Source organism: Gymnogyps californianus, chromosome 2 (assembly GCF_018139145.2).
Source record: "Gymnogyps californianus isolate 813 chromosome 2, ASM1813914v2, whole genome shotgun sequence".
In the NCBI taxonomy this organism is placed as follows: Eukaryota; Metazoa; Chordata; class Aves; order Accipitriformes; family Cathartidae; genus Gymnogyps; species Gymnogyps californianus.
In genome coordinates this window covers 55,203,651-55,218,417 of record NC_059472.1, presented here as the reverse complement: position 1 = coordinate 55,218,417, position 14,767 = coordinate 55,203,651, and the positions used below count along the sequence as shown (strand labels likewise).

The 14,767-nt window shown below is 40.9% G+C and overlaps 1 protein-coding gene across 1 annotated transcript in view; it reads left to right on the top strand.

Annotated features, from left to right (window-relative positions):
- Positions 1–14,767, top strand: part of LAMA1 (laminin subunit alpha 1) — a 126,084-nt gene that overhangs the window by 38,654 nt on the left and 72,663 nt on the right. The window contains exon 5 of the mRNA XM_050890870.1: positions 11,395–11,637. Coding sequence (XP_050746827.1) covers positions 11,395–11,637 — 243 coding nt within the window. The remainder of the gene's footprint in view (positions 1–11,394; positions 11,638–14,767) is intronic.

The following is a 14,767-nucleotide window of genomic DNA, read 5'->3' as shown; positions in this document are numbered from 1 at the left end:
TTGTAAGCATATAGGTCACAAGTTGTTGTAATTCATGGCACAGTAACAATTGTATATGTGTGGATGAGAGTGTTTACACAGATGTTCCTTCTGTCTTGGTAACCTTCCTCTGCCTGACCCTGCTGTCTTTTCTCCAGCAGTCCTCTGATATTGTTTTCCTCCACCTTTGATTTCATGCAAGTTACTTGAAGTCTGGGTTATCAAAGACTTATTTTCAAGCAGCAAACAGTGTTATCAGGGTATTGCCATTAGTGCAGATTTTATATGTGAGGATGCATCTGTTTCTGTTTATTAACTGTAACTATCAGCCTGTCACCTGATCATTGTACAGTTTGATAGTGAAACAGCAAATGATTTGGAGTAAGACATGGTAGAAACATTTAACGTTTACTGTAAGAAAACAGAGCACAATATACTTCCAAATATGAACTCTTTTGATCCATAGGTATTGTAACTCAGATACTGAGTTTCAGAGCAGAAGAGAAAGGTAAGTGACTGGAGGATTATTGTATTCACATCAATTATCTCACAGTAGATCTCAAATTAAACTCTTCTGATTAAATTTCTCAGTATTTTTGCATATTGACATTAAATATGTAAACCTGTTAATGCAACGTAATAGAATCAGAGAATGGTTTGGGTTGGAAAGGACCTTAAAGATCATCTAGGTCCAACCCCCCTGCCATGGGCAGGGACACCTTCCACTAGATCAGGTTGCTCAAAGCCCCATCCAACTTGGCCTTGAACACTTCCAGGGATGGGGCATCCACAACCTCTCCGGGCAACCTGTTCCAGTGTTTCACCACTCTCGCAGTAAAGAATTTCTTCCTAATATCCAATCTAAATCTACCCTCTTTCAGTTTAAAACCATTACCCCTCGTCCTATCCCTACACTCGCTGATAAAGAGTCCCTCCCCATCTTTCCTGTAGGCCCCCTTTAAGTACTGGAAGGCCGCTATAAGGTCTCCCTGGGGCCTTCCCTTCTCCAGGCTGAACAACCTCAACTCTCTCAGCCTGTCTTCGTAGGCGAGGTGCTCCAGCCCCCTGATCATCTTTGTGGCCCTCCTCTGGACTCGCTCCAACAGGTCCACGTCTTTCATATTTAGTTTTCATCCACTAATACCCTCAAGTCCTTCTCTGCAGGGCTGCTCTCAATCCACTCATCGCCCATCCTGTATTTGTGCTTGGGAGTGCCCCGACCCATGTGCAGGACCTTGCACTTGGCATCGTTGAACTTCATGAGGTTCGCACGGGCCCACCTCTCAAGCCTGGCAAGGTCGTCCCTCTGGATAGCATCCCTTCCCTCCAGCATGTCGACTGCACCACACAGCTTAGTGTCATCAGCAAACTTGCTGAGGGTGCACTTAATCCCACTGTCCATGTCGCCAACAAAGATGTTAAACAGTGCCGGTCCCAGTACCGACCCCTGAGGAACGCCACTCGTCACTGGTCTCCACTCTGACATTGAGCCGTTGACCGCAACTTTTTGAGTGCGACCATCCAGCCAAGTCCTTGTCCACCGAGTGGTCCATCCGTCAAATCCATGTCTCTCCAATTTAGAGACAAGGATGTCGTGCAGGACAGTGTCAAATGCTTTGCACAATTCCAGGTAGGTGACGTCCGTTGCTCTTCTCTTCTCCACCAACACTGCAACCCCATCATAGAAGGCCACCAAATTTGTCAGGCACGATTTGCCCTTAGTGAAGCCATGCTGGCTGTCACCAATCACCTCCTTATTTTCCATGTGCCCCAGCATAGTTTCCAGGAGGAGGCGCCCCATGATCTTGCCAGGCAGAGAAGTGAGACTGACTGGCCTGTAGTTCCCCGGGTCTTCCTTTTTTCCCTTTTTAAAAATGGGGGTTATGTTTCCCCTTTTCCAGTCAGCGGGAACTTCCCCAGACTGCCACGACTTCTCAAATATGATGGATAGTGGCTTAGCCACTTCATCTGCCAGTTCCCTCAGGACCCACGGATGCATCTCATCAGGTCCCATGGACTTGTGCACCTTCAGGTTCCTTAGATGGTCTTGAACCCGATCTTCTCCTACAGTGGGCGGTTCTTCATTCTCCCAGTCGCTGCCTTTGCCTTCTGGGACCTGGGCGGTGTGGCTGGAGCACTTGCCGGTGAAGACTGAGGCAAAAAAGTCATTGAGTACCTCAGCCTTCTCCATGTCCTGGGTAACCAGGTCTCCCCTTTCCTTCCGGAGAGGGCCCACATTTTCCCTAGTCTTCCTTTTATCACTGACGTACCTATAGAAGCTTTTCTTGTTGCCCTTGATGTCTCTGGTCAGATTAAAGTGTAAAATGTCAGAAAGTTCGATTGCAGGATCTCCAGAACCCTGGAAAAACAGACTTTCCTCAGTTGAGGGATATTCTTCAGGGCTAGAAAGCAAAACACGCATAAAATGGGGCAAAGTTAGTGTTGCTGAAAGAAAAGTTGTTTTGCCGTTTTCTGTGCTTCTCTTCTGACTGATTCTGATCACCATCTTGTTGGAAGGAGCACTGGGAAGAAATGTTCTATATTATATCTTCTATGAACTTTTGCTGTCAGTTGTTCTGAAGAGTTTGGGATTATATCTGTAAAACAGTGGTTTCTGACCTGGGGAGGCTGGAACTGTCTGTGCAGAAGTTGGTTCCTCTGTTTTGGCACTTTACGGCAAAGCTTGGAGGGATTCATCATTCTTAGGCAGGAGGCTGCTAAACTGTACAGAACATTTGCTAATTTAGTAGTTTGTCTGTTAGATGTTGAAGAATCAGAACTCTACTACCCTGCTCCAAGAAAAGACAAAACTATTTCTGAAGAAAATGTATTTTTCTTTGCTTTTTCTTGTTGTTTTGCTTTGAACAGATCTATGCGTTGGCCTATCAAAGCTGTTTGAAAATCATAGCTCAACAATCCATTATTAATATGGAGATGCTTCCAAACTCTGGAAGAAGCTTTGTTACTAACTAAGAAATGCATACTTGAGGTGTACAGTTGGTAACAAGCTTTTGCAAGATCTCTAGACCCTGCTTGAAAGTTATTTTAAAGATTAAAACAGAAGGTTTAACTTTGATGTTTTAAAATGAAGCATAGGTTAAACAAGTGCCTAGTTTGCTCTTTAATTAGAAAGCAGAACTGTTAGGAAAATAATCACAGGGTATCTTTTGTCAGTGACAGAAGGTTTGGATAGGACTTTCTTGTTGTTTGAAGAGTTGGCTTTGTGTTTGGTTTGTAAATGGACAAACAGGAAGGAAAAACGAGGGAGGAGGGAATGCCTTAGTTTTTATTCTCCTAGAACTTTTTCGTTTTGGAAACAGACCAGTTGAGCTGCCCTCTAAATCTTCTATTCTCTAGCCTTAGTGCTGTTGATGTTTCATCAAATACATATCTTTCCTCTCCTGACCCACGCTCAGTTTCACTAATTCGATTTGAAAAGTTTCCCCCAAGGGGCCTTTCTTCTGTGTTTTCCTTAGAGTTTGAGAGAGAGAAGGCATCTAGGGCTATGCAAACTGAATGTAAATTACTGCTCTGTGAGAAAGGATTTGGTTAATAGAGATTGCTTGAAGTCAATGAGTTATTAGGGCTGACTTGGTGTGCTTACTTTAAGCGAGTCAGCACAAGTAAAGAAAACACAAAAGAAAAGCATATGAAAGACCCTAGTGATTTTAGTAACTGTATACTTCATAAATTTGCTTGAGAATGAGTTAAAATACTCTTCTAGAACCTTTAAAAGTGTTCCTGAAAGTCAGTACCTGTAACTGTATGTGTTGCAGTGTATCTTTAGCATTGGTACCTTTTTTTACATTTCAAGCTTTGTGCATTAAAACTGTCAAGTAGCATATTAAAGTAAATATGTTCTTTAACTTTCCTTGCCAGAATATAGAATATATTCACACCCTTTTGTGAGGTGGATAATGACCATCTGGTCATTATTTATGTTTTTTGAGTAATTGCCAGAAGTTCTAACAGTAAGGGGAATGGATTGTTTCTTGGGATTGTTACCAATGTACAGTTTAAAGATACAATCCAGCAGTTGGGTTGGTGAGTGCTGGAACATAGACTTGGCTGGCAAATATGGGGAAGATTCTCTTAGCTGGTGAAAACAGGCTCCACTCCAGTTTACCCTAGGTGAAGTTCTGGCTACAGTCTGTGTCCTGTATTTGGCTATATTCATCTCTTGGCTCAAAGTTGAACGGAGCAGAGGATATTCTTTCAGCTAATGTTCTACCTTGCACTTAGTTTATTTAGTCTAAAAACAGCTGGACTGAAGAGCAGTTTCATGGAATCTCGTTAAGAAAAGAGGGCTGGCTAATAAAATTGGTATCGAAATTGCTGTTCTTTCTCCTTTGCAGAGTCTGTGCTATTTATAACGAATGCTAAGCATTTTGTAAGGGTAGCCAGTGGGTACGTCACGATTTTTTAGCTCACATGGATCATACCAACTAGGTACATGTATTCTGGTGTGCCTTTCAGTCTTTCCAGGACCCAGATGTATGATAGTCTTTCCTTCCCTGCCCCGCTTCCATTAAATGTATGGCAAAGATCCAGAACTGGGGAAACAGTAGTTTAGCAATGAGGTGTAGTATTGATGTACACGATACCAAGATTTGATTTATGACCTTGTGCTTCCTACACTGGCAATTCTACAGAAACAAAATGCGCAGCAGCAGTTTTAGATAACACCAGCATTTCTGCCTGAGTTTGACTCCTCCGGACAGCTACTTTGTGAAATTATAATGAGTTAAAATAAACGCTGACTATTATAAATGTCAGCAGTGTGCTTCGGCCATGTTTCTCTGTCACACCATTAAAAGAAGAATACTTTCCTCAGTTTTATTATCATGCTTCAGACTTTTAAAGGTATTTAAGGGTACTTTGTACTAGGCATAGCAGAAAGGCACAAGTTTGTATATCACAAAGTTCTTGAATTGTAAAGCAAGACCAGTTGTTCTTGGAAGACCCATAGTATCAAGCTGAGAAAACATCTCCACGTCTGAGTAAGTCATAGCTCATGAATATTTCATGAGTACTGGATTACCACTCAGAGGCTGATGTAAGAGTAATTTGTATTTTCTGCTATTAGAAAGTAAAAAAGAATGTAAATATTATAATATGATTTGTACGGAGCTTTTATCTTGAAATCAATTGGCAAGAAGAGATTTCTGTAAGGACAAATCCTTTGCTGATGTAAAAAGGTATTATTCTGTTGACTTCACTGGACCAATGCTAATTTATTGTACGTGGCAAGCTTCCTTAAAAGCCTTTTGTGGCTTTGTAAAACTGGTGATGCAAGATTCAGGGTGCTCATCTGTACATTCTTACAATACACTTCTTGAGTAAAATGAATTTTTCTTCTATTCCAAAACAATGGTTGCACATAAAGAATCAAAATCTTAAAGAAGAGATAGTTTAGGAGACTAGAAATTCTACTGGATTTAGTTTATTTTGCACTTTTAACATCATGGATTCCTCAGAGCAAAATGTCACAAGCAATTGCTAGGCCTCACAGTCTCTAATAAGAGCCTGAAGCCATCTTTACCGCTTAAAAAGACATGTCTGTGAACAACGTAGGCTGATACTCAGAATATCCCTTCATGTAGTCTTCTACTCTTTGAGAGTTTGCACAGATTAATCTTAGACTTTTTGGACAGTAAAAGGAAATCTGAGAAAAAGAGGCTTTTCTGGTAACCAGGTTTATATGTGTTCACAGCACTGAACAGAATGGATTTTGCAGTTTCACTTAAAATGCAGAGTAATTTTAGTTGTAACAAACATTTTCACTACAGGGCTTGTCATGCTATTTTGGAAAACGTACTTAGCTGTTTTTTAGATTCCCTTTCTGCACTTATCCTGAAGGAAAGATTTAGCTGAATTTATAAAACTAGGAGGAACCAGTCTGCCAAGAGCCTTGCATTCCTCCAGGCTTGTTCTTTTTGTAGTCTTCTGCATTATATGGTTTATGTTATGCCACTGTGATTTCAGTAAGATATGCAATAGGAGACTGAAAGTGATCCTGAGGTCCTAAAATCATATCCTCCTTTCAGGTCTTTTCAAGGTCAGGTAGAGTTTGGATTTGAATTGGGGTGTAGATTTGAAATAGCAGTTGGTACCTCTGTTTTTAATAGGTTAAACATTTCTGAACTTTAGAAAAAAAAAATGTGTTGGGACTCATCTTTCCCTTTAACTTTTCATTTTTGGAGCCTGGGGCTCAAATACTCATAGATATGAAAAGACAGAATCTTCCCTTATTGTTGTCTCTGTTTGTGTAAGTTGAAAAGTATAACTGCGAGTCTTTATCCAAAAAGACTACCAGAAAAACTGTGCTTGCCAGGGCATGTGTCTGTGTGAGTTGTAGAGCGCTGACCATGCCCTTGGAAATGGGGACTTTTGGCTAGCATCTGCTGCGTGGCCACTGCTGGCTGAGTTTAAAGTCTTGAGCAAAAAAATATGCAAAATTTCCTGATGAATGGGGAGAAGGGTTCATTTATAAATCTGTTTCAAGAATAATGCACTTGATGTTGCTGGATCTGCATTCAGGGAAACAAGGTCGTTAGAAAGGCTAAATAAAGCAGAAGTGGCTTGTTATGTTGGTATAGCTGCTATGAAGAAGAGGTTCTTCAGTACAAGTTTATTTGGCTGGTCTTTACAGTAGGGATTGAAGTGCCCGTAAAATGACACTTTTAATCTATGGCTGCTTGGGAATTGCTAACTTGCTTCGGCTTGCCCTTTTTACCCTTGTAGCTCAATAAGGAAATGAGTTCTGGGGAAGCTATACAGTCAAATTAAAGTGTACAAATCATTAGCTCTTGCCACACCGCTCAAGTTTATCACGTGGCTGGTTGGTGGACACTGAATGGGTGTAGGAAGTGGTCAGAAACTGCCTTCGGTGATGTTGAAACCTGAAGAACTTATAAAAGTAAAAATCTGTAAAGAGGTGCTCTAAGGATGTTGGAAAATCAGCTTGCATTACATGGATGCATTACATCCATTTTGGGTTGCAGAGGTTGTGGGATATGAGGTCTGTGAAACCCCTTCCTGCTGACATTCCTTAAAACATCTTCATCTGCCAACACTGGAAACACCTTCATATCTTCCTCCAGCTTCATTCCCTTGCTTGGAAACATAATCCCTGAGAATATAACTCCTACTGATAGATTGTCTTGTGACTTCTTGACTGCAGGAGCATTTATACAAAATCCTTTCACTTCTATATTTAACCTATATTATTTTGGGGACTGACAAATTTTCCTGGTGTTGCTGATATTCATTATCCTCTAAATTTACCTGTGAAGTATTTTTGGGTACCTATGGGCTGTGTGTGTAAATGGAAGAGAGCTGACAGGATCCGGGGGAAAAGAAGGCAATGGTTTTCTATACTGTGCATACTTAAATGTTTATAGAACCCTTTGCTGATTTTTTGAATGCCTCTTTTGGGTTCATAGTGTCATAGTTGGTGAACTGTAGGCATGCAGGAAAAATTAATCTCTAGATGTCTTGAGTACCAAACATGGCTGCTGTTTTTCTGGAAAAATGTTGACTTGAAAAGATTTAATTTATTGAATTGTGCATTGAATATGTGCACAGTTGCTGTGAAATTTTTATCTTTAACTGGCTTTTCCCTTCACTCGCCTCTCACCGAGAAACTTGGTATTTAAAATAAATTTAACTTGCATACTCTTGTGAATATCTTTTGTTCTGCAGCAGTGGCTGCAGTTAGTTTGTGATGAAGGATAGCTCATTGTTACTAGTTGGAACTGGATTTAAAACTAGCTACATCAGCTGCAGACTATAATGGGTCTTGAAAAATCTCAATGTAATCAGAAGTAGATCATTTGTTGTTCAGCTGACTGTAATAAGCAGGGAGGTAGTTTAGTTGATGACAGCAAGCAGAGAGGAAAAATAAATAAATAAAAGATATATAAGAGTTTTTAAGGAAAATTTTCTACCATGACATTGAAAAAAATTGGGGTTCCAGTCTTGCATCTTTTATACATTTGAGAGAGATGATTGACTTCAAAGGAACTTGGAGGTGCATAGCAGTTCCTAAGCTCAGTCAATAAAACTTCCCTAGTTTTAGTAGTTTTCTGCAGTTCTCCTCTGTGATGGAGAAAATACCCATATAAGTGACTCTTGTTACATACAAGTGTCTTCAGGTTACGGGTACCGAAATTATGATACCCCAGATTCTGCTTGTGTGTAACCCAGTGCGAAACAGGTATATAACTCAACTACCACCAACTGAATCAATGAAATCCAGGTTATATGTAGGGAATACAGTTGCTTGACTTGGAGTCTGCCTGAATTCTGTTCTTTTCCCCTTAAAAGCATGTATTTTAGCATTTTTTTCAGTTGGAGCTTGTTGGCACAATGCAAATTTTATTTAACAGGGGCTTTTCTCTTCATGGAAGCTGGATTATAATTCTTGGTATTCACTTAACTTTGATCAAATTTTAAGATTGTGCTGAACAACAGAAGATTCACAGACCTCAGAGAAATTTTATTTCTAATTCTGTAAGGCTGTGACTAAACAGTGAGCTGGCTTTTCTTTTTGGTTACTTCTTGCATTGCTGAAATGTCATATAAGTCAGTAGATCAAATCCTCAATTTGTGTAAATTTTCATATTTATTGAAATAACTGGAAATGTTCTGTTTGTATGTGCTTGATGTCTCAAAGGATAAAACTGGAGTGCCTGAAAAGATAATCAGACTAAGTGAATATCATGTTTTAAGTTACGTCTGATTTTAATCAAAACTGAGATAATTTGACTTTTTTTTAAGGTATTAAATCTAGTAAGTCATTTAAAGATAAGTATCACCAATTTTTTTCCTTCTCATGTCTGCAACATCTCCTAAGCAAAGCTCTGTTCACTTAAGGAATGTTTTGTTTCAAAAGTAGTTTCCTGAATTGCACACACAATGCAGTTACTATTTATCTCTGTGTGTTTATTTCCCCATTTGAGAAAATCAAAATCTGCTTTCGTGTGGCAAGTGCTATTCTTGCTCTGGCTTTAATCTGTATTGCAAAAAAAAAAACCTAAAAAAAAAAAAATTTAAAATTTAAAATGTCTGAAAGAACTGATTGTGGCCAAATTGGAGCTCAACATAGTATTAATACTGCACATGCAGACAGGAATTATGATGATTATACCAGCTGACCAGGCAGTCTGCTCAAGTGAGAATACATACCTCTGAGATGGTTGAATAATATGGCATTTTTCTTTCATCTAAATGTGGCTTGATACTATACTGCATGTAAAACATTAAACTCCTATATAGAAGTCTTATCAATTTGCAAAGACAGCCTTTTTAAGTGAGGTGATGTAGTACGTATTAGGCAAGGAAGATAGTAGCTTTGCAATAAGTGTACTTCAGTGTTAGTGTCTAATGCTGTAGCTAGTTGGGGGCTAGTGCAGATTATCTAGCTGCCATGACAAGGTCATTTAAAAGGTGATATAAACTTAATTACTGCCCTGCCTACTCACAGAAGTGCTGAACAGTGGTGTTGTGTGGATGGGGATTTCACTTTGGACCCAGGATTGTTAAAAAAATAGTCAAGATACCTGTATAGCTTAGAGAGTACACATCTTAAAATAGCTACTATTCTTAAATAAGGTGTATTGGGTTTGCATGGCAAGGTTTTGGTAGCGAGGGGCCTACAGGGGTGGCTTCTGTGAGAAGCTGCTAGAAGCTTCCCCTATGTCCGATAGAGCCAATGCCAGCTGGCTCCAAGACGGACCTGCTGCTGGCCAAGGCCAAGTTCATCAGCGACAGTGGTAGTTCCTCTGTGATAATGTATTTAAGAAGTGGGGAAAAGTTGCTGCACAACAGCAACAGCAGCCAGAGAGAGGAGTGAGAACATGTGAGAGAAACCACTCTGTAGACACCAAGGTCAGTGAAGAAGGAGGGGGAGGAGGTGCTCCAGGCGCCAGAGCAGAGATTCCCCTGCAGCCCATGGTGAAGACCATGGTGAGGCAGGCTGTCCCCCTGCAGCCCATGGAGGTCCACGGTAGAGCAGATATCCACCTGCAGCCCGTGGAGGACCCCATGCCGGAGCAGGTGGATGCCCAAAGAAGGCTGTGACCCTGTGGGAAGCCTGCGCTGGAGCAGGGTCCTGGCAGGACCTGCGGACCTGTGGCCCCGTGGAGAGAGGAGCCCACGCTGGAGCAGATTTGCTGGCAGGACTTGTGACCCCATGGGGGACCCACGCTGGAGCAGTCTGTTCCTGAAGGACTGCACCCCATGGAAGGGACCCACGCTGGAGCAGTTCATGAAGAACTGCAGCCCATGGGAAGGACTCATGTTGGAGAAGTTCATGGAGGACTGTCTCCCGTGGGAGGGACCCCACGCTGGAGCAGGGGAAGAGTGTGAGGAGTCCTCCCCCTGAGGAGGAAGGAGCAGCAGAAACATGTGATGAACTGACCCAAACCCCCATTCCCTGTCCCCCTGTGCCGCTTGGGGGGAGGAGGTAGAGAATTTGGGAGTAAAGTTAAGCCCGGGAAGAAGGGAGGGGTGGGGGGGAAGGTGTTTTTAAGATTTGGTTTTATTTCTCATTACCCTACTCTGATTTGACTGGTAATAAATTAATTTTTTTCCCCAAGTCGAGTCTGTTTTACCCATGATGGTAATTGGTGAGTGATCTCTCCCTGTCCTTATCTCGACCCACAAGCCTTTCATTTTATTTTCTCTCCCCTGTCCAGTTGAGGAGGGGGAGTGATAGAGCAGCTTTGGTGGGCACCTGGCATCTAGCCAGGGTCAACCCACCACATAAGGTTATCATGCTTATATTTGTCACATTCATCTTATTCACCTCTGTGTGTTTTCAGCAGTGTCTGTAAATAGTCTGCTTAAATAACTTTAACACAGAATGAAAATGGTATGCACAGAGATTTTTAATACAGGGTGTAAAAAGCTTATCAGAAATGCTATTACTGAGAGGATTAAACTCCCAGCTAAAATGTGAAACAGAGTTGTTTGGGCTGCAGCTGTTTTGAAAAAAAACCAACCCACTTCTTTGAAGCCCTCAGTGGTTCGAAAAGCTAAATAGCACATTTCCCATAGAAAGAATGTTATACCCAAGTAATCCTGAAATGTACAGTGTAGATACAGATTTCAGCTATTACATTAACACAGAATGATACACTGAATATATTTAGTCTTTTTTTAGTCACATAAATGTTTCGTTGTAATGTTCAGAGTTTTGACAAAAAATGATACATATTTCTGTAAAAGATTAGACTGGCCTTTTGTCAAAAGTTTGTGCAAAAATTTTATCCAGAGTCACTGTACCAAATTTTACCCTCTCCCCAGGCAAACAATATACTGCTTTTAAAATTTGAATTTAGTGCCCAGTTGGCTTATAGTGGTCTTTTACAGCATAATGAAGTGTTAAAATTTTTTCTTGCTTTTTTTTAGGTCTTTCAAGTTGCATATGTCATCATCAAAGCTGCTAATGCTCCACGACCTGGAAACTGGATTTTGGAACGCTCCATAGATGGCACAGAGTTCAGACCATGGCAGTACTATGCAATTAGTGATACCGAATGTTTAACTCGTTATAATATTACGCCAAGAATTGGGCCGCCAACTTACAAAAGAGATGATGAAGTGATCTGCACCTCCTATTATTCCAGACTAGTTCCCCTGGAACATGGAGAGGTATGTTTGGTTTTCCACTTGCCGTTTGTAAGAACATGGACTGATAGCAATTTGAAAGCTTTTAGATTACAGTTACAGAGTTCATCGCCCCCAGTACTACCAGATGATCTGTTATTCTTCTTTAATGATGCTATCTTTACATCATGTACCAGTATAGCAAACTTTTAAATATTGGGATGAAACATGTCTTTGGCTCTACGTATTCCCGTTACTAAACTCTTTGTTCTCTCTCTCCACGTAATTTGATGGTAGCTATTAGCTGTGAATTGTTAGTTGCTTTATCCTGAAAGACTGTAACAGAGGCTGTATGTTTTGCCAGGTTTTTCATTTAATAAAGAAAACCTCTGTGTTAGGAACACCTGGTTGTGTGAGATAAAACTGCAAACACTGTTGAAGTGCTCGGCACAGCTGGAACTCCTAAACAAGCCTTGGCATTGTTTCAGGGATGTAGCATAATTAAAAGAGCTACGAGTTGTGCAGCCTCACTGTTGATTGGTCTTTCTTTTAACAAACTCTATTCATGGCACTTGTGTAATTTATTACATAGAGGCAGCCACATAATGAAATGATACATTAAAACCAGCGGTTATTCTATTGTGAATGCTATAGTGTAAGAGCGTGATAAAAAATGCAGCATTGTCCCATGGAGAAGGCTAGTAACTCTTAGCATAATAGAAGCCAATATGTTTTTATTTCCTGGTTAAAAAAAGACTGGAGTGTATGCAGCTAAGAGCTGAAGAGTGTCAGACTTTCACATAAACTTAAAACTATGTTTCAGCAGGAAAAAAACAATATAATTCAGTAACATCAAGTCCCATTCACTTTAATCAAATGTTTATTGCAGTGATGTAAGCATATGCCCCACAGATCAGATGGAACAGACAAAGAAACTTAACCTGTCTCTCCACACAATTAACCAGAAAACCCTTAGGTTGACTCTGTACAAAGAGTGCCTCTTGTAATGTATGTCTGATAGGCCATACAACTCTAAACCCAGGAGTGCCAGAGATTCAGTTTAGTGACTTTTTTTCTCATTTATTTTTCCTGATATACACAGAATTAATTGGGTGACACTATCCAGAACATTGTTTTTTTTCTAAGTGCAGTAACATAAAAACATAAGAACATAAAAAATGACAGAATTAAATTGCTGTGTATATCATAGAATCATTTAGGTTGGAAAATACCTTTAAGATCATTGAGTCCAACCGTAAACCTAACACTGCCAAGTCTACCACTAAACCATGTCCCTAAGTGCCACATCTACATGTCTTTTAAATACCTCCAAGGATAGTGACTCAACCACTTCCCTGGGCAGCCTGTTCCAATGCTTGATAACCCTTTCAGTGAAGAAATTTTTCCTAATATCCAATCTAAACCTCCCCTGGTGCAACTTGAGGCCATTTCCTCTTGTCCTGTCACTTGCTACTTGGGAGAAGAGACCAACACCCACCTCGCTACAACCTCCTTTCAGGTAGTTGTAGAGAGTGATAAGGTCTCCCCTCAGCCTCCTTTTCTCCAGGCTAAACAACCCCAGTTACCTCAGCCGCTCCTCATAAGACTTGTGCTCTAGAGCCGTCACCAGCATCATTGCCCTTCTTTGGACACACTCCAGCACCTCAATGTCTTTCTTATAGTGAGGGGCCCAAAACTGAACACAGTATTCAAGGTGCGGCCTCACCAGGGCTGAGTACAGGGGGACGATCACTTCCCTAGTCCTGCTGGCCACACTATTTCTGATACAAGCCAGGATGCTGTTGACCTTCTTGGCCACCTGGGCACACTGCCAGCTGATATTCAGCCAGCTGTCGACCAACACCCCCAGGTCCTTCTCTGCCAGGCAGCTTTCCAGCCGCTCTTCCCCAAGCCTGTAGTGCTGCATGGGGTTGTTGTGACCCAAGTGCAGGACCCGGCACTGAGCCTTGTTGAACCTCATACAGTTGGCCTCAGCCCATTGATCCAGCCTCTCCAGATCCCTCTATAGAGCCTTCCTACCCTCAAGCAGATCAACATTCCCACATAAAAGCTGTCATTCACAAAGGACAGGCTGCTCCTTCATAACTGGAATGGCAGACAGACGGGAATATTCTCTGCACAGAGTATCTCACAACCTCTATTAGTGAATCTTGGCACCCTTTTGAAAATACATGTATTTAGTGCTTTCTAATTGGTTCTGGCCAACCTATTGAACTTAAGTATGGGGCTATAGGAAGTCCTGCAGACCAACTGATCTCTACAAGCACCTGGCTTGTATCCAGCGTTTGCTAGCATCCCAATGTTCTGCAGTCAGCTTGTAGTGCTCTGATGTGAAAGAACCGGTAAGGTAAAAAGATCACATGTCTAAATGTGGATGTCACTTAATAATAACATTTTTTGCCAAATCAGATATTATGCTAGTTTGGCTGCTAGATTTTTCACAGATTTGAAGAGGTATAGCTACTGTACTATAAGCTGTGTGGTTTACCTGATTTATACTGCTTGAAGATCTGCTTCTTCCAGAAATTTATGTAATGAAGTCAGGGCTCATGATGAATTCCAAGGCTTAAACTGATGTTATTTGGAAAAGGTCTTGAATTATGGAGGACAAGTAAGCCAAAAATATATAATACAAATATATCAGTGTATATAAGCCATATATAAGCAATATATTAGCCAAATATAGCAGTGCACATGGAGAATCATTCTTTTTCTTCCTTAGTGTCTTAGTCTCTGTCCCTACTGTTTCTTTCTTTTCCTGCTAGGAAAGATTCCTCTGTTGTCTCTATAGAAATTATAACGTATTATTACAGAATTTCTACTGGGCAAGCCAGTAGATAACTTTAGAGATAAAATGTGAATAATGTTTCACATTTCATCACTTGAAGGCACTATTCATGAGTAGAGAGAGTATATATTACCAGACAATTGGAGATTTAGGCAGGAAAGACTATGTAAAATGAAATGGCATGTGTCACACAGGAGGTAAGGCCAGCTGGTTGTAACAGGCCTTTTTGGATCTTTAAATCTCTGGAGTCTAAGGGATAAAAAGGAAACACAACATGCTAGAACTCCAAATGCCATGTTTGGGTCCTCCTCTCTTTGTTGTGAAAATCGAAGGATTGCACTGAGCCCAGCAGATTATACATCTGTA